Source organism: Salvelinus sp. IW2-2015, linkage group LG2 (genome assembly GCF_002910315.2).
Source record: "Salvelinus sp. IW2-2015 linkage group LG2, ASM291031v2, whole genome shotgun sequence".
NCBI classification, from domain to species: Eukaryota; Metazoa; Chordata; class Actinopteri; order Salmoniformes; family Salmonidae; genus Salvelinus; species Salvelinus sp. IW2-2015.
Genome location: NC_036839.1, coordinates 37,639,930 through 37,665,033, shown reverse-complemented (window position 1 = coordinate 37,665,033; position 25,104 = coordinate 37,639,930). Strand labels below are relative to the sequence as shown.

At 43.1% G+C, this 25,104-nt stretch overlaps 1 protein-coding gene and 1 long non-coding RNA gene across 2 annotated transcripts; both read right to left on the bottom strand.

The window, feature by feature from the left end:
• Positions 1-5,585: 5,585 nt before the first annotated feature.
• Positions 5,586-12,635, bottom strand: LOC111979453 (uncharacterized). Its single transcript, XR_002879334.2, has 3 exons — positions 12,450-12,635; positions 12,191-12,280; positions 5,586-5,918 (listed from the first exon to the last, which is right to left on the bottom strand). It is a non-coding gene; the product is annotated as an uncharacterized lncRNA (long non-coding RNA).
• A 552-nt stretch (positions 12,636-13,187) lies between these two features.
• On the bottom strand, positions 13,188-19,321 carry LOC111979447 (renin receptor). The gene is made up of 9 exons (XM_024009995.3): positions 19,191-19,321; positions 16,315-16,445; positions 15,663-15,791; positions 15,443-15,538; positions 15,139-15,276; positions 14,983-15,036; positions 14,740-14,889; positions 14,419-14,538; positions 13,188-14,051 (listed from the first exon to the last, which is right to left on the bottom strand). Exons 1-9 carry the CDS (start codon positions 19,264-19,266, stop codon positions 13,857-13,859), a joined length of 1,089 nt encoding a protein of 362 aa, XP_023865763.1. The 5' UTR covers positions 19,267-19,321; the 3' UTR covers positions 13,188-13,856.
• Between the last annotated feature and the right edge of the window lie 5,783 nt (positions 19,322-25,104).

Below are 25,104 nucleotides of genomic sequence, written 5' to 3'. Positions count from 1 at the left end.
ACCTGTCACCATCATTACGCGCACCTACGCATCGTCAGACTCACCAGGACTCCATCACCTCCCTGATTAATTTCCCTATATATGTCACTCCCTTTGGTTCCTTCCCCAGGTTTTATGGTTTCTGTTAAAGTGTTAAGTTTGTGTGCTGTTCCTGCTATGTTTTATGTTTGCATTTATTAAAACACTCACTCCCTGAACTTGCTTCRCGACTCTCAGCGCGCATCGTTACTGATACCTTCCTAATATTGAGTTCCACCCCCCTCCTCCCCTCTTTTGCCCTCAGAACAGCCTCAATTTGTCGGGGCATGGACTCTACAAGGTGTTGAAAGCATTCCACAGGGATGCTGGCCCATGTTGACTCCAATGCTTCCCACAGTTGTGTCAAGTTGATCACTTGGCTACATAGCTGATGCATGCTTGACTGTCCATTAATTCACGGTACTCCATTCTGTTTATTTGTGTTTTATCTGTCGGCTCTGTGCTTTAAATCAGGATCTGTGTGTAGTTAATCCGACCCTCTCTGCCTAGTCGTCGCCATTTTTACCTGTTGTTGCTGTGTTAGACTAGCACCCTGTTATTGCTGCTGTTATCTTACCTGTTGTTTTAGCTAGCTCTCCCAATCAAGACCTGCAATCACTTTATGCCTTATTGTATGTCTCTCTCAAATATCAATATGCCTTGCATACTGTTGTTCAGGCTATGTTTTCATTATCATTGTTTTGGTTTGCAATGGACCCTGTGTTCACTCTCCGTACCTCTGATACCCCTTTGTCCCCCCCCCACAATGCGGTGACCTCACCATTGAGACCAGCATGTCCAGAGATACAACCTCTCTTATCATCACCCAGTGCCTGGGCTTGCCTCCGCTGTACCGCGCCCCTCCATACCCTGTCTGCACATTATGCCAGAATCTATTCTACCACGCCATAAAAATCTGCTCCTTTTATTCTTTGTCCCCAACGCTCTAGGCGACCAGTTTTGATAGCCTTTAGCCGCACCCTCATCCTACTACTCCTCTGTTCCTCGGGTGATGTGGAGGTAAACCCAGGCCCTGCATGTCCCCAGTCACCCTCATTTGTTGACTTCTGTGATCGAAAAGCCTTGGCCTCATGCATGTCAACATCAGAAGCCTCCTCCCTAAGTTTGCCTTACTCACCGCTTTAGCACACTCTGCCAATCCTGATGTCCTTGCCGTGTCCGAATCCTGGCTTAGGAAGGCCACCAAAATTCTGAGATTTCCATACCCAACTATAACACTTCCGTCAAGATAGAACTGCCAAAGGGGGAGGAGTTGCAATCTACTGCAGAGATAGCCTGCAAAGTTCTGTCATACTTTCCAGGTCTATGCCAAACAGTTCGAACTTCTAATTAAAAAAATTAATCTCTCCAGAAATAAGTCTCTCACTGTTGCCGCCTGCTACCGCCCCCCTCAGCTCCCAGCTGTGCCCTGGACACCATCTGTGAATTGATCGCTCCCCATCTAGCTTCAGAGTTTGTTCTGTTAGGTGACCTAAACTGGGATATGCTTAACACCCGGCAGTCCTACAATCCAAGCTTGATGCCCTCAATCTCACACAAATCATCAAGGAACCACCAGGTACAACCCTAAATCCGTAAACATGGGCACCCTAATAGACATTATCCTGACCAACCTGCCCTCCAAATACACCTCTGCTGTCTTCAATCAAGATCTCAGCGATCACTGCCTCATTGCTGTATCCGCCACGGGTCCGCGGTCAAACGACCACCCTCATCACTGTCAAACGCTCCTAAAACACTTCTGCGAGCAGGCCTTTCTAATCGACCTGGCCCGGGTACCCTGGAAGGATATTGACCTCATCCCGTCAGTTGAGGATGCTGGTCATTCTTTAAATGTTACTTCCTCACCATATTAGACAAGCATGCTCCGTTCAAAAAAATGCAGAAACAAGAACAGATATAGCCCTTGGTTCACTCCAAGCCTGACTGCCCTCGACCACAGCAAAAACATCCTGTGGCGAACTGCAATAGCATCGAAGAGCCCCCGCGATGTGCAACTGTTCAGGGAAGTCAGGAACCAATACACGCAGTCAGTCAGGAAAGCAAAGGCCAGCTTTTTCAAGCAGAAATTCGCATCCTGTAGCTCTAACTCCAAAAAGTTCTGGGATACTGTAAAGTCCATGGAGAACAGAGCACCTCCTCCCAGCTGCCCACTGCACTGAGGCTAGGTAACACGGTCACCACCGATAAATCCGTGATAATCGAAGACTTCAACAAGCATTTCTCAATGGCTGGCCATGCCTTCCTCCTGGCGACTCCAACTTGGCCAACAGCCCCGCCCCCGCTGCTACTCGCCCAAGCTCCCGCTTCTCCTTAACCAAATCCAGATAGCAGATGTTCTGAAGAGCTGGAAAACCTGGACCCATACAAATCAGCTGGGCTTGACATCTGGACCCCTATTTCTGAAACTGTCCGCGCGCCATTGTCGCACCCCTATTACCAGCCTGTTCAACCTCTCCTTCGTATCATCTGAGATCCCAAGGATTGGAAAGCTGCCGCGGTCATCCCTCCTTCAAAGGGGGAGACACCCTGGACCCAAACTGTTACAGACTATATCCATCCTGCCCTGCCTATCTAAGGTCTTCGAAAGCCAAGTCAACAAACAGATCACTGACCATCTCGAATCCCACCGTACCTTCTCCGCTGTGCAATCCGGTTTCCGAGCCGGTCACGGGTGCACCTCAGCCACGCTCAAGGTACTAAACGATATCATACCGCCATCGATAAAAGACATTACTGTGCAGCCGTTCTTCATCGACCTGGCCAAGGCTTTCGACTCTGTCAATCACCATATTCTTATCGGCAGACTCAGTAGCCTCGGTTTTTCTAATGACTGCCTTGCCTGGTTCACCAACTACTTTGCAGACAGAGTTCAGTGTGTCAAATCGGAGGGCATGTTGTCCGCCCTCTGGCAGTCTCTATGGGGGTACCACAGGGTTCAATTCTCGGGCCGACTCTTTTCTCTGTATACATCAATGATGTTGCTCTTGCTGCGGGCGATTCCCTGATCCACCTCTACGCAGACGACACCATTCTATATACTTCCGGCCCTTCCTTGGACACTGTGCTATCTAACCTCCAAACGAGCTTCAATGCCATACACACTCCTTCCGTGGCCTCCAACTGCTCTTAAACGCTAGTAAAACCAAATGCATGCTTTTCAACCGTTCGCTGCCTGCACCCGCACGCCGACTAGCATCACACCCTGGACGGTTCCGACCTAGAATATGTGGACATCTATAAGTACCTAGGTGTCTGGCTAGACTGCAAACTCTCCTTCCAGACTCATATCAAACATCTCCAATCCAAAATCAAATCAAGAATCGGCTTTCTATTCCGCAACAAAGCCTCCTTCACTCACGCGCCAAACTTACCCTAGTAAAACTGACTATCCTACCGATCCTCGACTTCGGCGATGTCATCTACAAAATAGCTTCCAACACTCTACTCAGCAAACTGGATGCAGTTTTATCACAGTGCCATTCGTTTTGTTACTAGCAACCTTATACGACCCACCACTGCGACCTGTTGCCCTAGTCGGCTGGCCCTCGCTACATGTTCGTCGTCAGACCCACTGGCTCCAGGTCATCTACAAGGCTATGCTAGGTAAAGTGCCGCCTTATCTAGTTCACTGGTCACGATGGCTACACCCACCCGCAGCACGCGCTCCAGCAGGTGTATCTCACTGATCATCCCTAAAGCTAAAACCTCATTTGGACGCCTTTCCTTCCGTTCTCTGCTGCCTGCGACTGGAACGAATTGCAAAAATCTCTGAAGTTGGAGACTTTTATCTCCCTCAACAACTTTAAAAATCTGCTATCCGAGCAGCTAACCGATCGCTGCAGCTGTACATAGTCCATCTGTAAACTACCCACCCAATTTACCTACCTCACCCCCCATACTGCTTTTATTTATTTACTTTTCTGCTCTTTTGCACACCAGTATCTCTTCTTGCACATGATCATCTGATGATTTATCACTCCAGTGTTAATCTGCTAAATTGTAATTATTCGATTTATTGCCTACCTCATGCCTTTTGCACACATTGTATATAGATTCTCTTTTTTTCTACCATGTTATTGACTTGTTTATTGTTTACTCCATGTGTACTCTGTGTTGTCTGTTCACACTGCTATGCTTTATCTTGGCCAGGTCGCAGTTGCAAATGAGAACTTGTTCTCAACTAGCCTACCTGGTTAAATAAAGGTGAAATAAAAATAAAAATAATTAAAAAAGTTGGCTGGTGGACTGTTCTTGATAAGCTTGGAAAACTGTTGAGCGTGGGAAAACCCAGCAGCATTGCAGTTCTTGACACAAACCAGTGTGCCTGGCACCTACTACCATATCCTGTTCAAAGGCACTTCAATCTTTTATCTTGCCCATTCACCCTCTGAATGGCACACATACACAATCCATGCCTCAATTGTCTCAAGGCTTAAAATCCTTCTTTAACTGGTCTCCTCACCTCCATTTACACTGATTGAAGTGGATTTAACAAGTGACGTCAATAAGGGATCATAGCTTCACCTAGTCAGCCTGTCATGGTAAAACATGTCCTTAATGTTTTCTACACTCAGTGTATAACCATACCAATTGTAACCAGGCTGTAATTTCATGATGCAGTTATGTAAGAAATGTTTATGATTCATAGCACTTCTTGATCATTTTTAACATCCATTAGTGAGTATAATACCTAATAGCTCATAATGGATATTCTGGGAAGTTATATGCCTACAACACAATAAAAGACAAGTCGACCAGATAGTTTTCAAGTTTTTATTGGGGAAGCTGCAGCAGGGGCATCAGAACCGCTCAGTCCCTGGGTGGAGGGGTTGGTGAGCAGGCCGTCACACGCTGCAGCCACAAGGGTCATCTGGTGTCAGAAGTTAAACAGAGCTCACTGGACCCAATATTGACCTGAGATCAGTGTATATGAAAATGTCCTAACTTCACACAATCTTCACACTGATTTAGTGACTGATGTGAGTGAAAGTTGGAATTACAGCAGGTATCTCAGTTTAGTATTTGGTCCGCTGAGTATGGGCACACTGGACAGAGGCTGGGACAGCAAGGGCATGACAACATAAACGTTTTTCAGTTGGAGGGCTGTTAAAGAATATCTTCTATAGATCAGTAAATAATAAACTTTTTATTTTGCGATATCGTATTAGGATACTTGGGTTCAGAAACCTACACAACACAAATTAAATGGAATGACTTGTCATGTCATAATTTGATCTCAAAACTAGTCATCATTATGGTCATAGTGACATTTTGTATGGGAACGCTTTGACTAAGGTCAGTAAATTTAAGTAAGAGCGTGTTGGGCTATACAAAAAAGTAATCAAAGTTTATTGGTCGCGTACAGATTTGCAGGTGCAGCGAAATGCTTATGTTTCTAGTAATACAATACATACATAATCCAAACTTTTGAAAAAGAAATGAAGACTATCAGAATAATGTATGTGAATGTTGTTTATAGACAGTCCAGATCAGGGAAGTAGAATTTCCCTGATTAAAACGTCCAAAAGTTTTTTTCCGGGTGTAAGTAACAATACTAGAAATGTTCTGAGTAAATAAGGTAAGAAATAACACAAACAAATCTAAATACTGCAAAGTTGTCTGGGAGCGAGGACCAGGGCGACTGCGTCTGTCGACATACAGTTCTGTAAATGCATCCTTTTTCAAGACATGCTTAATAATCATTTATTGGTCCCAGCCAGTTATCCAGTGTGACCTTTAACCTCAGGATCCGCACTTCTGCACGGCTGTCTCTGACGACGGCGCCGGGCCGCCGTTAGCGATACCATCATCAGGTTCAGGGGTCATTATGGCCGCCGGTGGATCAGAACCTGATGTCAACTGCTCCTTCTTAAAACCTGAGGGGACAGGAAATAAAGAGAAGTAGTACACACAAACACACGTTCTATGCATGCAAAGGTTATGCAAAGGCCAAACAAGGTTTAGCAGACCAGCGCCAAGATTTATTTAGTTACCAAAAGATGCAATTAGCCTGCCTAATCGTAGTGACTGATAATGCTTTATAAATCCTAGCCGTACATAGCTGGTTATCAAACAAGAGCTCAAGAAGTATCCAATTGTCAAAACAGTTGCCGTCACGATTGACACAGGGTAAACGTTACAGCCGTCTTTTAAAGACATATGGAGTGACCTTAGAGTGTAATTATAGAAGTTGCTACACAGATCTAACAAATGTTGTCCAACCAGGGTTTAGAGATTAACCTTCTCAGCCTGTGCTTAAAATGTGGAGATGCAATAAGCTAATTGAAATTAGAAGACTTAGCCTGCAAGCCATGGGATAACTCAGTCTCTGATAAGGGAACCTATTACCAGTGACAGCCTGCCCACTGGGCAAAAACTGGTCGAGTCAACATTGTTCCACTTCAATAAAATAATAATAATAATGTGATGACGATGAATCAACGTGAAAAACTGATTGGATTTGCAAAAATGGAATTTAGTATTTTTCACCCAACTTTTAACATAAATCCAATGCCATGGTGAAATGCTTCGTTGATTTCACATTGGTTGACAACAGAAACAGAGGTTGAACCGTCTGTGCTACATATCAGTGTAATGTATTGCCCTATTAAATGTATACATGCAGTAAAGAGGTTAATGAAACGCAGGGCTCTATTCAACGCGGATTGATGAACTACAGATTGCGTGAGAGATGTAAAGGTCATTTCTGAGTTAATGAGCTGACATAGGCAGCGAATTGAAAAGAGCCTGCAGACTGTGGGGGAAAACACAAGGACGTGGTTATTGGTGGCCATTCAAAAACAAAATTGGTTCTAACAAAGTGGATATTCATCAAATCCGTCATGATTTGTGTGTTCTAACAGGCCCACAATGTGGTTATTAAAATCAAATATGGATAGATTTGGCTGTTTATGCTGCCGGGTACTCAGCACTCTACTCGCCCTAATCACTCTGACATCAATGCAAATGTAATCAAAAATCGAATCAAACACTTAATGGGAGCCCATGAGCTCATGTTGCGCAATATTTCTATAGGCTATGCAATTGCACAAGATAGAGTGATGACCTCTATTAAAAAGAGGAGGATCCCATCAGCTTTCTATAGGCTAGGCCTACTATATTAATTTCTCAACTTTCCTAATATTAAGCACACTGCTTCTCTTTACAACAGGAGTCTAGACTACCTGGCTGGCATGAAATGAAAATGAACAATGGGAAAAGCYTCCTCCATTCGCTATTTAAGTGCATAGATGACATGTATTTTTTCCTGCTGCCGTTTCGATACAGGTGCATGATAATGGTCCATTCTAAATCAAAACAAATTTTACACATATATTATTTAGTAAATGTAAAGACAAGATTAAACCAAGAATAGTGTGATGGGTGACAATATTAGCCTATCACTTGTGAATGATATATTATAACTTGTGAATGATGCCCAGCTTAAGGCAAGAAACAGCGCATGCCTTGTTTTTGAGACTTTTTTGAATCATAGTCACACACTTCATGTTGTCCAGCCCATAGGCCTATATGTTTTGATAAGGTTTTTATCACAACTAAAGTGGGCAAATAACTTTAAATGAAGCACATTAATCCGCTTTACAACGGATGTAGAGCCTACCTGGCATAAAATATCCAGCACGTGAGTTTCAAGTTTGGGGAACATAATGTTCAAATGGACCTTTCTAATAAAAGCATTACCTGTATAATCACATTTGCGGTCACTTTTGATAATTGTGTTTTCTGCTAATGGAACATTCCCGCTTATAGCCTACTGCCATGAGCGCATTGCTGCGCTGCTAATGTGAAGAAATATCCTAATAGTTTATCAACGTTTTAAGCTAAATGTTCTGATCTGTTGCGTCAGGCTCATTGCTTAAAACAGGTTTTTTGATGCTAGTAGTTGTATTAATTTAGGATCTATCGTGTCCCACACCTGTCCCAGACTATGTTTGGAATATTTATTTCTCGCACAGAATAGGTCAACTTTTGTACTACGGGGGATAGTAGATTGACATAGGCTGGTGCTTTTGCTGTMRGTTAGGCCTACTCATCTTGTTGGCTGTCYAAATGTAAATGTGGACAGTTCTTCCAATATCTTCAATATGCACCTCGGAATTGGATAAGGAAGCGCGCAGTTGCGTCCACAATGTGTCGGTCTTGTAGCCTGTGAGAAAGACCAGATCACATGACAAAGAGTCATGTGAGTGAGAGGTGCTTCAGCACGCAGCCGGGAGGAGGGAATGATAACTATTATATTCAGCCCAAGGGTCCAACGGCCCTTGGGAATGGATGTTTTTAGGGGGCATTACGGCCACACAAAGGGGATGTAGCCGGGAAATTGCTTGTCAAATTGTGAATYAGAGACTGATGAAGTGTGTGAAGCCGGCACAAAAATAATAATAACGTATTACATCTTTCATTGTAAATACAATAAATGTGTAAATACAATAATTTAAAAAATATATATTTAACTCGCTCCAAAATAACTTCAGAGTCACACTCATAAAAAAAGTGTATAATAGTTTCCCCTTCTTATCACAGAAAAGGCAGAAGTCGAAATTCATGGATTTAGAGGACAACAAGTTACTGCAAGGGTATACTTTGTGCAAGATTTTAAAGTGAATTTCTTTTACTTTATTTGATATACAAAATGTGTGAGGGAGCAATCAAGCTTTCTTCCATTCAATTTCAGTAACATATGCATTCCAGAAGAATTTCCCTCAAGGAGAGATCTTGTTCTTGGAGTTAAATATCTTAAGAATGTATTATTACATTTGTTGTCCAGCAGGGGGAAACCTTCTAACAGAAGTTGTGCATCTATCTTGACATGTTCTCCAAAACACAAATGACATTTAATTAATTAAGTACTGAAGGTATTGCTTTGCATATAGAATCAAATGATTTATAATGTATTGGGAAGTTCTATTTTTCTAAGAACTTTCTATAAGAGAGTATATTTCCTTCTTTAACAAATAAATCAATTCATTCTTATTTCTATGGTTGTAAGGTAGTTAGCCCTATGGCATTGTTCGGTAATGCCAGTATACTTAACAATAGTAATGTTAGGTGGCGCCATTGTTCTAACTATGCCATAGAGGTAGTTAGCTCTGTGGCATTGTTTGGTAATTCRAGTGTTCTTAAAGCTGCAATATTCAACTTTTTGGGTGACCAAATTCACATATAAATGTGAGTTATAGATCTGTCATTCACARAGTAGTAATTCAATATTAAACTGATTATGGCAGTAGGCAAATTATGCAATAGTCATGTAAACACCTTACTCTATCTTAAAATCGAAGAAGACATACAGATGAAGTCGGAAGTTTAAATAAARGAGTTTTAATGACTCCAACCTAAGTGTTTCAACCACTCAACAAATMTCTTGTTAACAAACTATAGTTTTGGCAAGTCGGTTACGATATCTACTTTGTGCATGACACAAGTKATTTTTCCAACAATTGTTTACAGATAGTTGACTGTGCCTTTAAACAGCTTGGAAAATTACAGAAAATTATGTCATGGCTTTAGAAGATTCTGATAGGCTAATTGACATCATTTGAGTCAATTGGAGGTGTACCTGTGGACGTATTTCAAGGCCTACCTTCAAACTCAGTGCCTTTTTGCTTGACATCATTGGAAAATCAAAAGAAATCAGCCAAGACCTCAGAAAAAATATTGTAGACCTGAACAAGTCTGGAAAATGTTTCCAAGGATGAACCAAACGCCTGAAGGTACCACGTTCATCTGTACGAACAATAGTATGCAAGTATAAACACCATGGGACCACGCAGCCATCATTCCTGCTCAAGGAGACGCCTTCTGTCTCCTAGAGATGAACATACTTTGGTGCGAAAAGTGCAAATCAATCCCAGAACAACAGCAAAGGACCTTGTGAAGATACTGGAGGAAACATGTACAAAAGTATCTATATCCACAGTAAAACGAGTCATATAATCGACATAACCTGAAAGGCCCTTCAGCAAGGAAGAAGCCACTGCTCCAAAACCGTCATAAAAAAGCCAGACTACGGTTTGCAACTGCACATGGGGACAAAGATRGTACTTTTTGGAGAAATGTCCTCTGGTCTGATGAAACAAAAATAGAATTGTTCGGTCACAATGACCATCGTATGTTTGGAGGAAAAAGGGGGAGGCTTGCAAGGCGAAGAACACCATCCCAACCGTGAAGAACGGGGTGGCCGCATCATGTTGTGGGGGTGCTTTGCTGCAGGAGGGACTGGTGCACTTCACAAAATAGATGGCATCATGAGGAATGAAAATTCTATGGATATATTGAAGCAACATCTRAAGACATCAGTCAGGAAGTTAAAGCTTGGTCGCAAATGGGTCTTCCAAATGGACAATGACCCCAAGCTTACTTCCAAAGTTGTGGCAAAATGGCTTAAGGACAACAAAGTCAAGGTATTGGAGTGGCCATCACAAAGCCCTGACCTCAATCCTATAGAAAATTTGTGGGCTGAACTGAAAAAGCGTGTGCGAGCAAGGAGGCCTACAAACCTGACTCAGTTACACCAGCTCTGTCAGGAGGAATGGGCCAAAATTCACCCAACTTATTGTGGGAAGCTTATGGAAGGCTACCTGAAAACACTTGACCCAAGTTAAACAAATTAAAGGCAATGCTACCAAATACTAATTGAGTGTATGTAAACTTCTGACCCACTGAGAATGTGATGAAAGAAAAGCTGAAATAAATCATTTTCTCTACTATTATTCTGACATTTCACATTCTTAAAATATAGTGGTGATCCTAACTGACTTAAGACAGGGAATTTTTTCTAGGATTAAATGTCAGGAATTGTGAAAAATTGAGTTTAAATGTATTTTGCTAAGGTGTATGTAAACTTCTGACTTCAACTGTACACCTGGTTTTCTGAACAATCTAAACACCTTAATCGGCGCTCCGAACTCAGAATCAAATATGCTTCCCAAAAATAGCATGGTCACTGTGGTAGAATAGTAGTTTATTTTGACTGGCGATTTTCTGCATTCATCAGGGTGCCACCAGATTTCAGATGTGTCCATGTAAACAGGTTAATTTGGGGAATTCTTTCTTTTTTGCAAAGCATGTAAACTTTAATCGAACTATGATATTAATCTGACTAGCCACAATAACCAGATTGTGTGCATGTAACCGTAGTCATTGAAAGCAAGTATAAGGGGTAGATCTGTATTAAATGTGTCACTCAGTCTGACACGGAGTTTATAATAAACACYTTTCCTAATTCAGAGTGATATGACATATATGAAATTATATGAAATATGAAGTGATATGATATATAATAAAAAAATCCATGCGTTATTTGTATACTTCCTGTTCTTAAGTTCTGTTTTTGCATCTTCCTTTCGGTTTTGTACACCAGCTGAAAATACATATTTTTGGTTATGGAAAATATATTTCACGGTGGTTTAGAATGGTATAATGATTCTCTAAACTATAATTTTTGTTTTATCACAAACTGAATTTAGGCGAACAATTAGAATTTTAGCAACCAGGAAAAGGTGGAGCGATTTTTAGACAGCGCATCTTTGGGTGCGTTCGTAAATTCACTCTAGCCATCTACTCCGATTGTAGAGCACTCTCATCTGTGTCCCAGAGCGCAAAATAACTAATGAATTTACGAACACGCAACACCCATTGAATATGACCGGTGTCAAACGTTGGCAAAAAAAAGTTTGAAAATTGTTGCAAGCAGCACAGCTAGTCACTATCGCTCTAGATAACATAACAGCCTAACCAGCTCTGTCATGGTGAGTGAAATGGTCAGTGAGGTGTTCTGACATTTGTGTCCGGAAGTAGCTGACAAACTAGCCAACTTTAGCCAGTTAACGTGGGTGCTTGACTGCCGTTGCCAGGTCAGAATGCTCGGATGAACGCTTCTCGACCAGCGCGTACAGTGAGCGCTCTGAACGCTCGGAGAATGAAACGCTCTGAATTTACCAACTGACAATCTAACAACGCTCTGAATTTACGAACAACCCAAAGTGCACTCAGACACACTGGAGGCAATTTACGAACGCACCCTTTACTACGGCATTGTTAGGTAACGCAGGTGTTCTTACGTGGCATTGTAAATAAGTTGGTAACAATCAGCATTGTTGCATATCTATGGCATTACTGTTCTTACCAATAACACCACATGGTGTGAAGATGGGCTTCTCCTCTTGCTCTCCCTCAGCAATGTGGGCCCGAATCTTCCTCACCGTCCAGATGCTGGCTGAAAGATGGAGAGAATGAGACAGATAATACATCCCTGCAGGTTATTAGCAAAACATTATTGAAATGACAGCTCACAAGATATCATTGGCATAGCTGTGTATAGCCTAAGTAACATTACTTAATATATGTTACTTTGTAACAACTAGAATGAAGAGATCGGCCCGCACCTTTGATCAGCAGTCAGACCATGGCGCGAGAGTCTGTTCTTCTTTCTCCTCAGAAAAGGGATGTTTTTGTCGCCAGATAGAGGAATGTTTTGCTGCTTGATCGATGTCTTTTAGTAGTACAGTCGATCTGCTGTTACCAAACCAGTTACACAAAAGCACACCCAGTTACGTATTGCGGATAACCTTAGAGGTGGAGTTTCAGGAACTCGTCTCTCTATTGGAGCAGATAGCTACACGGCTTCACTGATTGGCTACTTCTATATAGCGCAATAGTTACGTCTGACCTAGTCTCGTGATCTGCTTATGTATTGGATTGGTCTCGTGATCTGCTTATGTATTGGATACGTGAATTGAGGAGTATTTTTGGTGGTGGTAAACATGTCATATCACTCTGAATTAGAAAACGTGTTTATTATAAACTCGGTGTCAGACTGAGTGACACATTTACTAAAACTAACTGTGGGACAATTTGTCCAAGGTCATTTGTGCCAATGTATCACTGGTTTCTGTAGACTATAGTGGTTTAATAAACATGTTAATTCAATTTGCTGATTGAAGTACACAAACTTATGATTTTAAATCATTTATTGCCCATATTGTACATAATATTTTCATTTCATATCGTCACACAACTGCAAAATTCATGCAACATGCCAGTGAATATTACAGACCTTCTCACCATACCAATACAGCAGTTTATTCAAGATATTTGCATTTCTAACTTCAGTATATACACATTTCACTTTAACTTAAGTTTCATATCTCAAAAAATACAATCATTTACATCACACACACCATATAATTCTCAGTCTTTCAGGGCATTACAATAATATTTTTTCTTTTTACAAAAAAATAAAACAGGACATTTTCAATCACCAAGGAAGTAGGACAACTACTGTGGACACTCAAAATAAATGTGAAGTGTGGGATAGAAGGTACAGGACTAGGCTTCAGACACAGCTCTACAGTGTTACAATTCTATATAGTCAACCTTTGCAGTACTTTCTCAAAAGGAGCTAACCAGTGACATTATAGTGAACTGCAACTCACATACATGTCATACATATTGGATTAAACTATTACCTCCACCTGAACAACTGCTATTCTGATTTCTACTCCTCAGTCCACAATCAACCCCTATCACCATGTGTAGATCTGAGAGTTTGGATAGTATACACTATTTGGTTTATACTTAGTTCGACCATGGCTTATATACCAAGCTGGGTGGAATTATTTTCACCATGTTGCTTATACCTATCCAACTCTCTCAGATCTAAACAAGTACCTAGAGAGTAGGGGCTAAGACTCCAAGGCTCCACATCTTTATTTTTCACACAAAACAAGAAAAACAATAAACTTCCACTAGGAGAGGGCTAATTGGAGGGCTGGAGTGTTGCTGGGCAGACTTCAGTCCAACCTGATCTTCTGATTGGTCATCCTGTAGATGATGCTGTCATATCCTGGGTCCATGTTCCACAGATTGTATGAGATGACAATGACAGCCAAGGCAAGGATGATCATCAGCCATAGCACGATGTTGAAGATCACTGCATAATTAAAGTTATATTTATAGGCCAGGTTATAGGGACTGCCAGGGTTACTCTGTGGGATGAGGAGGGAAAGGAGGAAAGAGAGGATTTCAGTAGTTGCAAATCTCATCTATGAAGTATAGAATTCCAGACACATCTAAAAATGCTCATGGTTTGATACATAAATATATACAGCAGAGGAGGCTGTTGGGAGGAGCTATAGGAGGACGAGTTCATTGTAATGGCTGGAATGGAATAATTAGAACGCTATCAAAAACATAGAATACACATTTGACTCCGTTCCATTTATTCCATTCCAGCCATTACAATGAGACATCCTCCTATAGCTCCTCCCACCAGCCTCCACTGATACAGAGATAAGTACATAAAACATAAAAACACAAGATCGGGGCAGATGAAGCTAATATAAACAAACATACAATCTGTTTGGACTCCAGGATGGAGCGGGACTTCCTGGTCAATGGTGCCTCAAAGCTCTTCACCGTGACAACCTCGACCACCGCACTGTCACCATAGAGACCAAACATGTCCTCACCAAACTACAGCACAGGAGAGAGAGAGCAAAAGAGAGCGAGAGATGACAAACAGGTGGTCACGTATATCGATAAAAACSCAGACACACTACTCGTGCCACTGCCACTAACCATTTTATTTGATATATAGATGCCCCCAGGAAGACCCCCCCCCGCAAACTCTGCCACCGCTGCTGAAAGAAATCCTATGGGAAATACTGTGCTTACCTTCTGTAGGACGTTGGCCAGGATGGCGGTGGCGTCTCGATACTGAGGGGAGTCCTGTCCGTAGCGACGGCCCAGCTCCTCCAGGCCAGACAGCTCCAGGGAGTACAGGTCAGGGGAGTGGTCCTGGGCCAGGTGCCGGTGTCTCCGCAGCTACATGAGGGTGAGGGGGTTAGCCACAACAGACGACCAGCGTTGAAATGATCCAATTCCCCTATGCCCAACAAACAACATATTCAGTCTTACCAGGGCAGTGATGTCATGCAGAACCTGGACCTCAGACAGGAAGAGCAGATCAGCCTATAAGAAGAGAGGAAGAAGGTCAGAGTTCAGAGATCAACCAACCCTTATTCACTTTAACTGAGGGACGCAGATAGAACCAGCAGTAGTTATGCATGTTACCTCAGCGTTGCGGTTGAGGGAGTTAAGTGGCAGGGAGGCCAGCACGGAGCCATCCTGGGAGAGACGAGAACGGATCTGCTGCAGGGTCACAGGCAGGTCCTCAAACACCGCGTTGGCCTTCCCCAGCATGTACAGCCTCTGTAGACACACGTAGACACACACACAATAATGGATGATGGATGGCTGACGTTTTACGGGCTCCTAACCAACAAATACATTTTTATTTGATAACATTACTATCCCCCTGCACATACAAACCCTCTGTATAAAGAAACCTTTACACATATGCTGGTCAATACAATACCTCCTCACTAGGGGCCAGCTGGAGGACCACAGGAGTGTCCTCAGCAAAGAGAGAATGAACCGTCTCAGCCACACTGTCTAGGGTGAAGGGTACCGGCTGGAGGAGAGAGGGAACAAGGGAAGAGTTATGAATAACAGAGCCTTGGTGAAGAATCTCATTCAAATTAGAACATTGCTGCTGCTCAACCATCACCCCTGATGGGGAGCCTGGCCTCACTCACGTTCTCCAAGGGGTAGGAGGCCACATTCTGGGGCAGGGCCAGGCTGTCCACCCCCCTCACCACCACCAGCACGTTGGCCCTGGGACGCTGGAACAACTGACCTGCCCGGAGGCCAGGCCAGGAGAGATCCTACAAACACAGATGTTAGAGTATCGTGTAAAATACCAGAGGCTTGCGCACCTGTTCAAACATAGGATATGCGCCTGTGTGGGTCTTCACGGGTCCAAGTGGACCCGATATACCTGAGACCCAACACCAAAATTCTAACTTGTCCCTCGGGTCCGGGTCAGGTCCTGTTTGATTGTCATCGGGTCAATGTAACTACATCTGATAGACCAGAGTGGACCTGCATAGCCTATAGCATATTTATTTTATGCGAATAAGGTTAATTTATTGACTTATAGAAGGCCTGGTCAATATAATATAAAGACCTATTTGTTAAGCAGAAGAGCAACTTGGCTGATAAACATGATGTTGGGGACCAATCGGGTGTGGTCGATACTGTTAGGGTATGGGTTAGGTCAAGTTGTCCTCCGGTCTGATTGTTCTAGGGTCTGTTTGAGTCTCCATTGTATTTTTTTCAATGATCAGGTCAGGTCTGATTGTCCTCAGGTCCTGGTCCAAATTGTTGGACCCTAAAGTGTGTGTGTACCTCCTGGACAGAGAAACCCATAGTCAGAGCCACCATATCTGGAATCTTCTCCCCAGAGATTGGCCAGTCTCCCTTTTGGAAGGACACGTACCCAGGGGCCTGCAATATGGTGAGGCTGTCCCCCTGAACACCTGAGGGAAAACAGAAGGAATTGGTTTGGTTCAAATAATATTGTCTATAAACAACTTCTAGTTATCAAAGCTAGCTACTGTTTGGAGTTCAATACGGTGTAGGTGGAGGGGACACCAGGGCCACATACCTAGGTCTACATCATATGACTTTGGAGGTTCATCTAGATGGCTTCTGACATTAATCCATGCTTTTGTTACTTCTAGGTTAGACTACTGCAATGCTCTACTTTCCGGCTACCCGGATAAAGCACTAAATAAACTTCAGTTAGTGCTAAATACGGCTGCTAGAATCCTGACTAGAACCCAAAAATTTGATCATATTATTCCAGTGCTAGCCTCCCTACACTGGCTTCCTGTTAAGGCAAGGGCTGATTTCAAGGTTTTACTGCTAACCTACAAAGCATTACATGGGATTGCTCCTACCTATATTTCCGATTTGGTCCTGCCGTACATACCTACACGTACGCTACGGGCACAAGACGCAGGCCTCCTAATTGTCCCTAGAATTTCTACGCAAACAGCTGGAGTCAGGGCTTTCTCCTATAGAGCTCCATTTTATGGAATGGTCTGCCTACCCATGTGAGAGACGCAGACTCGGTCTCAACCTTTAAGTCTTTACTGAAGACTCATCTCTTCAGTGGGTCCTTTTTTTCAATGATCAGGTCAGGTCTGATTGTCCTCAGGTCCTCAGGATTGAGTGTAGTCTGGCCCAGGAGTGTGAAGGTGAACGGAAAGGCTCTGGAGCAACGAACCGCCCTTGCTGTCTCTGCCTGGCCGGTTCCCCTCTCTCCACTGGGATTCTCTGCCTCTAACCCTATTACAGGGGTGAGTCACTGGCTTACTGGTGCACTTTCATGCCGTCCCTAGGAGGGGTGCGTCACTTGAGTGGGTTGAGTCACTGACGTGATCTTCCTGTCTGGGTTGGCGCGCCCCTTTGGGTTGTGCCGTGGCGGAGATCTTTGTGGGCTATACTCGGCCTTGTCTCAGGATGGTAAGTTGGTGTTTGAAGGTATCCCTCTAGTGGTGTGGGGGCTGTGCTTTGGCAAAATGGGTGGGGTTATATCCTTCCTGTTTGGCCCTGTCCGGGGGTATCGGATTGGGCCACAGTGTCTCCTGACCCCTCCTGTCTCAGCCTCCAGTATTTATGCTGCAGTAATTTAGTGGTCGGGGGGCTAGGGTCAGTTTGTTATATCTGGAGTATTTCTCCTGTCTTATCCGGTGTCCTGTGTGAATTTAAGTATGCTCTCTCTATAATTCTCTCTTTCTTTCTCTCGGAGGACCTGAGCCCTAGGACCATGCCTCAGGACTACCTGGCATGATGACTCCTTGCTGTCCCCAGTCCACCTGGCCGTGCTGCTGCTCCAGTTTCAACTGTTCTGCCTGCGGCTATGGAACAGTGACCTGTTCACCGGACGTGCTACCTGACCCAGACCTGCTGTTTTCAACTCTCTAGAGACAGCAGGAGCGGTAGAGATACTCTTAATGATCGGCTATGAAAAGCCAACTGACATTTACTCCTGAGGTGCTGACTTGCTGCACCTTCGACAACTACTGTGATTATTATTATTTGACCATGCTGGTCATTTATGAACATTTGAACATCTTGGCCATGTTCTGTTATAATCTCCACCCGGCACAGCCAGAAGAGGACTGGCCACCCCTCATAGCCCTGGTTCCTCTCTAGGTTTCTTCCTAGGTTTTGGCCTTTCTACAGAGTTTTTCCTAGCCACCGTGCTTCTACACCTGCATTGCTTGCTGTTTGGGGTTTTAGGCTAGATTACAGCATTTTGAGATATCAGCTGATGTAAGAAGGGCTATATAAATACATTTGATTTTGTGTTGCCATTTGCTCCCACTTGACTGTTAATTACAAACTGTGAAAGACACCCATTTCATGATTGGGAATGCCAGGCTACAGTAGCTAGTTCGTTAGCCAGAGTCTCGTGACTGGGAAAGCAGAAGGATTTTTGAGGAAGTTAAGCGAATATGGTGTGTATTCATTAGTTGGATGCCAATGCAAAACGTTTTGTCAGTTGCAAACGTTTTGCAATGGTGACTCTAGGAACCAAACGGAAGCAAATAGGACGAAACGTGGAGGGACCTACCTGAATTTATCCAATAGAAACTCTCGTTAACGTTCAAAACGTCTTCCGTTTGGAGTAAACGATTTGCAATAGACCAAACGTTTAGCAACGGAATCCGACTAATGAATGCTGTATGTCACATGATACAGCTGGCTAGCTGAGTCGCTCCCCTGTGAGTGTGGTTAGCAAGACAGCTTACAATGAACCATAGCCATATTGCTAGATACTGTTGTGCATAACAACAAAAGGGGTAAAACTGCGGGAAATGGCGCATCATGTTAGCTCATGTGTGTCGTTCCAGTTCGCTGGTGGTTGCTGCCTGGCGGTCAGGCTGTCAAGTTAGCTTACTAGCAAGCTAGGGAAATTAGGCCAACTAAAAAGCAGTATTTAATCGTTATAACATATTTATAAGGGAAAGACACGGCTTGCCACAAATTGCCAATAATATTTATATCAACACGATTGGAAGTGTTCTTTAAAGTCATTTCTTTAGCGTTAACGTTAGCTAGCTAAAACTGTTAGTGCCTCTTAGCTAACGTTATGTTACCGTTTTCATTAATGCAAAGGACTCGTTAACATTACAGTATCTGCATGAGATCCTTTCCAGAAAACGATCTAGATCAGTAGATAAATAATCAGATATAAGATTTCCATTTTTTACCTGCCGTAAAAGCCGAGCAGAAGATAAACGCTACGCTGAATAAAGTCTCCATCCTTCGGCGATTTTCCAGCAACATAATTCCCCTTGCTCTAACGTAGATCAGATGACTCGCTTGTCACGAATATCTTCTTCGTGTGGCTTTCCGGAAGAATAGACGCTGTGTTGTGTTTTGCTGCCTGTCGCAGGTCAGAGTGCGGATTGCACATTTTGGTCACAAACAACAAGAAAAAGGGGAATGGGAAAGTCTTAAGTTGCACCACCATCTAACCCTGCACATATACACAACCCACTCCTTTCGCCCAAAAAGGTCCTACACCATCGTCCTATAGCCCTTCAGCACGTAAATCTCTCACCCCCAAATATTTCCCTGCTGCTGCAACTACCACGTATATCTTCTGTGATTTTCGCACCAACGGCACAGTGCATTTGATCACCATGGCTATAAATGCAAGAAATCAGTGGTCTAAGGCACTGCATCTCAGTGCTAGAGGCGTCACTACAGACACCCTGGTTCAAATCCAGGCTGAATCACAACCGGCCGTGATTGGGAGTCCCATAGGATGGCGCACAATTGTACCAGTGTCGTCCAGGTTTGGCTGGTGTAGGCCATCATTGTAAATAAGAATTTGTTCTTAACTGACTTACCTAGTTAAATAAAGATGAAATAAATAAATAAAATACTATAACTCATCCTCTTTGGACCTCTCTTTTCAGGCCTACTCACTGGGGGACTCACAGTCGAATCACTCACCCTTGGGCTATCCTATAGTCTCTTCATTGCCTCAGCATAGGAACATTTATGCCCAACTCTAACAATCTCAACCTGTCGATCTCTCACCCGTGCATGTTGACACACAGTGCTTTCTCTATCCCAACTGTACACTCCCTCTGACTATGCCCTCCTTCAACTTTCTCACATCTTGGGATCTCCCTTCTACACACTGCTGCAACATTTCCGAATCCTTGGCACCTAAAGCACTGTAGCGGGTTCGGAAACATAGACCCTCATAGAATAGCAAATATAATCTATAATCTATCAGGTAGAAACTCTGTGTCAAAGCTCAACAATACAGACGGTATTCTCTGTCTTGCCATTACCACCGGGTCTACGTCTCACCAAACTGCAGTTGTCAGAAACACCAGGAATATTATTTTTCATTTGATCCACCTCGACACTGAACGCTACCCCACTGATCACCCCTTTGAGTGGCGCACTGTTCCGGGGAGCAAAGCACGCCACAGGTTGAACCTGGAGCCGTGTGAAGCACCGCTTCTTCTGGGCAGACAATGTACAAAAAATCAAATCAATTCCACTTCTCTAAACTTTCACAGATGTAACCATTCCTAGTTTTTCCTTTACCCACCTTGACAAAACGTATGGGTCGGCCAAAAAGCAGGAATCCACTCTTTCAAAAAATCTTCGGTAGCAAAGAAGACCTAAAAATAAGATTACTTGGTTTTGTATTCAGGAGACGAAGGTATGTACTCAGGAGTTGAAGGTCTGAATTTAGCACCATTCTTACACTTTTGCATCATTGTACCTATTGTCACGAAGATGGTAGGAATGCATTATGGGCATGAATTGGTCTTTCAGAAAGCCAGAAACATTGATTGATTTCTGCAAAAAAATATATTGTATTGCTATTGAAATATGTAGTTAATTGTTTCCATCCTTTGACATGTTCAGCTAAGGGAAATCAATACCGGAAGTAGGGACTTTTCAATAAACTGTTGAACAAAACATCATCGTTCATGTCCTCTTCACCTGTAATATCAAGTACATCCACTGGGTGGGGGTATATGATCATACATTAACCAACCAGGGTCCATTTAGGGCTTACTCGGACAACGCAATTAAAAGGATTTGTGAATGTTAAGGGAAAATTGTGGATGTCAATAAATGTTTATTTAATTTTAAGGTCAGCTTCAGGGATGGATTGGTCCTCTGGCAACTCTGGAAAATGCCAGATGGGCTAGACCATTTTTTGTTGGATGGGCTGGTCAGAATTGACACAGAAAAAATATAGATTTTTAATAAAAAATAAAATTATGAAAAAGGTGACCAATGGGCCTGTAAATATTTAATTAGTAAGATGTTTGTGCAATTTCTCTGTTATACTAATCTATAATGAGCCTTTGGCTGATCAGTGGGCAACAGTCGGCCCCCCTATCAAGATTGGCCAGCCTGGTTTTCTGATAGGCTGAGCTGATAGGCTGAGCTGAGGTTACTCAAACTCACATTCAACGTCAAAAGAGGCATCAGCAAAGAGACCTGCTCCGACTCTGTCATCAGTTAGATCATGGATTGTAAAAAACAGAAAGTGTGCCTATTAACGTAGAAAGAGCACATTCTACATTGTAACCTCACTCAAAACGTCCTATTTTTGGGCGGCTAAAGCCATGATTTGGTCAAAAAGTGAAGTGCATTATTCTTATGATTCCTGTAATGAAAGTATCTGCCCCTGCGCCCCAAGCGAGGGCACAACATTTCAAAATGCAGTTGTGGGAAAAACACAATTTTGGAAGATTTGTCCCCTTGTCCCTGTCAAAGAGAACAGGGTCTCAGCTTTCTGAAGGTATCATTTGAATTTCTCAATATCCAGCTCAATAGCTACTATTTTACAACCAAGATATTTGATATGGCTTTGAGATATGGAGCAGCATGCGTGAAATGTGCAATGGCCATTGCGAGGATTAGACTATAYGTCTCGTGGTAGTAGCCTACAACTGCAAAGTTTTTAAAGGATATTACATTTACTGTTGGATGAATACATCCACTGCTACTAGCAGCGGGTATTATATTTAGAGTTAGCGATCTAGTTAATGTGTTTTGACATGGACCACCAACACCAGGTAAAGAGGGCGCAACAGTTCCTCTACTTCCTAAAACGGCTGAAGAAATTCGGCATGCCACCCAAGGTCCTCTCTTGAATTACTACCACTGCACCATCGAGATTGTCTTGACCGGTTGCATCCCGGCCTGGTAGTGAGTTGCTCCATCCACGACCGGAAGCTGGTGGTGAAGACAGCCCAATCCATCACTGGGGACGTGTTCCCACCTTCCAGGACATCTACTTGAAATGGTGCCTGAGGAAGTTACGCAGCATCAAAGGACCCCACACATCCCAGCCATGAGATGTTCTCTCCCGTACTGTCGGGCAGACAGTATCAGAGCATGAGGTCTGATACCAACAGGCTCAGAGACAGTTTATATTTTTATTTTTATTTAACCTTAATTTAACTAGGCAAGTCAGTTAAGAACACATTCTTATTTACAATGACGGCATACTAGAAGGCAAAAGTCCTCCTGCGAGGCTGGGATTAAAAATATAAATAAATTAAATAAAAATATAGGACAAAACACGCATCACGACAAGAGAGACAACACAACACTACATAAAGAGAAACCTAAGACAACAACATAGCATGGCAGCAACACATGACAACACAGCATGGTAGCAATACAACATGACAACACATGGTAGCAACACAACATGGCAACACAACATGGTAGCAGCACAAAACAGGGTACAGACATTATTGGGCACAGACAACAGCACAAACGGCAAGAAGGTAGAGACAACAATACATCCCGCAAAGCAGCCACAACTGTCAGTAAGTGTCCATGAATGATTCTTTGAATGAAGATATTGAGATAAAACTGTCAAGTTTGAGTGTTTGTTGCGGCTCGTTCCAGTCGCTAGCTGCAGCGAACAGCACACATGCGGTCACTCACACATATCACAACTGCTGATACCAGAATCGTATTTACTATTGCTAATACTGCACAATTTAAACACTTGCCCCCCAATCCCCCCCTTCCCTGATATTCTACTGAGCCATTTACTTTATGTTCGTATTCTTATCTTTTCTTAATTTCTTATTGTTGTTGCATTGTTGAGAAGGAAGCTGCAGGTAAGTGTTTAGTTGGATGGTGCATACCATGTGCATCCTGTACATACGACTAATAAAACATAAACTTCCCCAAATTAATTAGCCTATGATATTAGTTAGTGCACAAAAATATACATGTAATTAATCTCTATTGAACAACAAGATCAGGATATTCTGGAGTCCTATTTTGACAGTAAAATAGCAACTATCAACTAATTGTCAACCCAAACTTCATGACAATCACTGGATTAGGTTGCCCATCAAAATATCTTGAATCATCCATTCCTGCTTGGACGTGTTAGATGAAACAACTTATTTCTTGAATAGCTCAGTATTTATGATACTTCTTAATAAAACACTATGAATTACTTTATCAGATGATTACTCATCGACCAAATCAAGGGCTGGTGCCACCCACTTTAAAAGTTAGTGGCACCAGTAACACCAGGGGAAAAGTCCGGTAACAGTAATTAATACTTAGGGTAGGTGTTGATTCAGGGGAACACATATGACAGGCACTAATTTGCCATATAGCCAAAGTTGTTAGCTTGGTTTTAATAACATAAGGCTTAACACAGACTGGGTGAGTGGGTTGACAAGATGGTGTGCATGCAGTGAAGTGGGCTGGTGTGGATATAATTACAGGGCAGAATCCTTGTCCCAGTCTGCCCCTGGTCAGCTTTATCACATTAGATGTCAAATAATTTACTTTCTTTGCATATCTGACACCACCACAAGAGCAGTAAATCAAATCAAAACAAATCAAGTCAAATTTTATTGGTCACATACACATGGCCACATCTGCACTCCTCATGCCTCCTTGCAGCATGCCTAAGGCACGTTCACGTGGATGAGCAGGGACCCTGGGCATCTTTCTTTTGGTGTTTTTCAGAGTCCATAGAAAGGCCTCTTTAGTGTCCTAAGTTTTCATAACTGTGACCTTAATTGCCTACCGTCTGTAAGCTGTTAGTGTCTTAACAACCGTTCCACATGTGCATGTTCATTTATTGTTTATGGTTCATTGAACAAGCATGGGAGGAAACAGTATTTAAACCCTTTACAATGAAGATCTGTGAAGTTATTTGGATTTTTAAGAAATACCTTTGAAAGACAGGGTCCTGAAAAAGGGACGTTTCTTTTTTTGCTGAGTTTATATGGATGAGCAATGCGGCATAGGCAAGATGCAGTAGATGGCATAGAATACAGTATATACATATGAGCTGAGTAATGTAGGATGTGTAAACATTATTAAAGTGGCTTTATTTAATGCCCTTGAGATAGAAGCTGTTTTTCAGTCTCTTGGTCCCAGCTTTGATGTACCTGTACTGACCTCGCCTTCTGGATGATAGCGGGGTGAACAGGCAGTGGCTCGGGTGGTTGTTGTCCTTGATGATCTTTTTGGCCTTCCTGTGACATCGGGTGGTTTAGGTGTCCTGGAGGGCAGGTAGTTTACCCCTGGTGATGCGTTGTGCAGACTGCACTACCCTCTGGAGAACCTTGCGGTTGAGGGAGGTGCAGTTGCCGTACCAGGTGGTGATACAGCCCGACAGGATGCTCTCAATTGTGCATCTGTAAGAGTTTGTGAATGCTTTAGATGACAAGCCAAAAGGGTCAGCGGGGTGGAGATGTTGTTACCTACCCTCACCACCTGGGGGCGGCCCGTCAGGAAGTCCAGGACCCAGTTGCACAGGGCGGGGTTGAGACCCACGGTCTCGAGCTTAATGACGAGTTTGGAGGGTACTATGGTGTTAAATGCTGAGCTGTCGTCGATGAACAGCATTCTTACATAGGTATTCCTCTTGTCCAGATGGGAAAGGGCAGTGTGCAGGGTGATGGTGATTGCATCATCAGTGGACCTATTGGGGTGGTAAGCAAATTGGAGTGGGTCTAGTGTATCAGGTAGGGTGGAGGTAATATGAACCTCGACTAGTCTCTCAAAGCCGTTCATGATGACAGAAGTGAGTGCAATGGGGCGATAGTCATTTAGTTCAGTTACCTTAGCTTTCTTGGGAACAGGAAC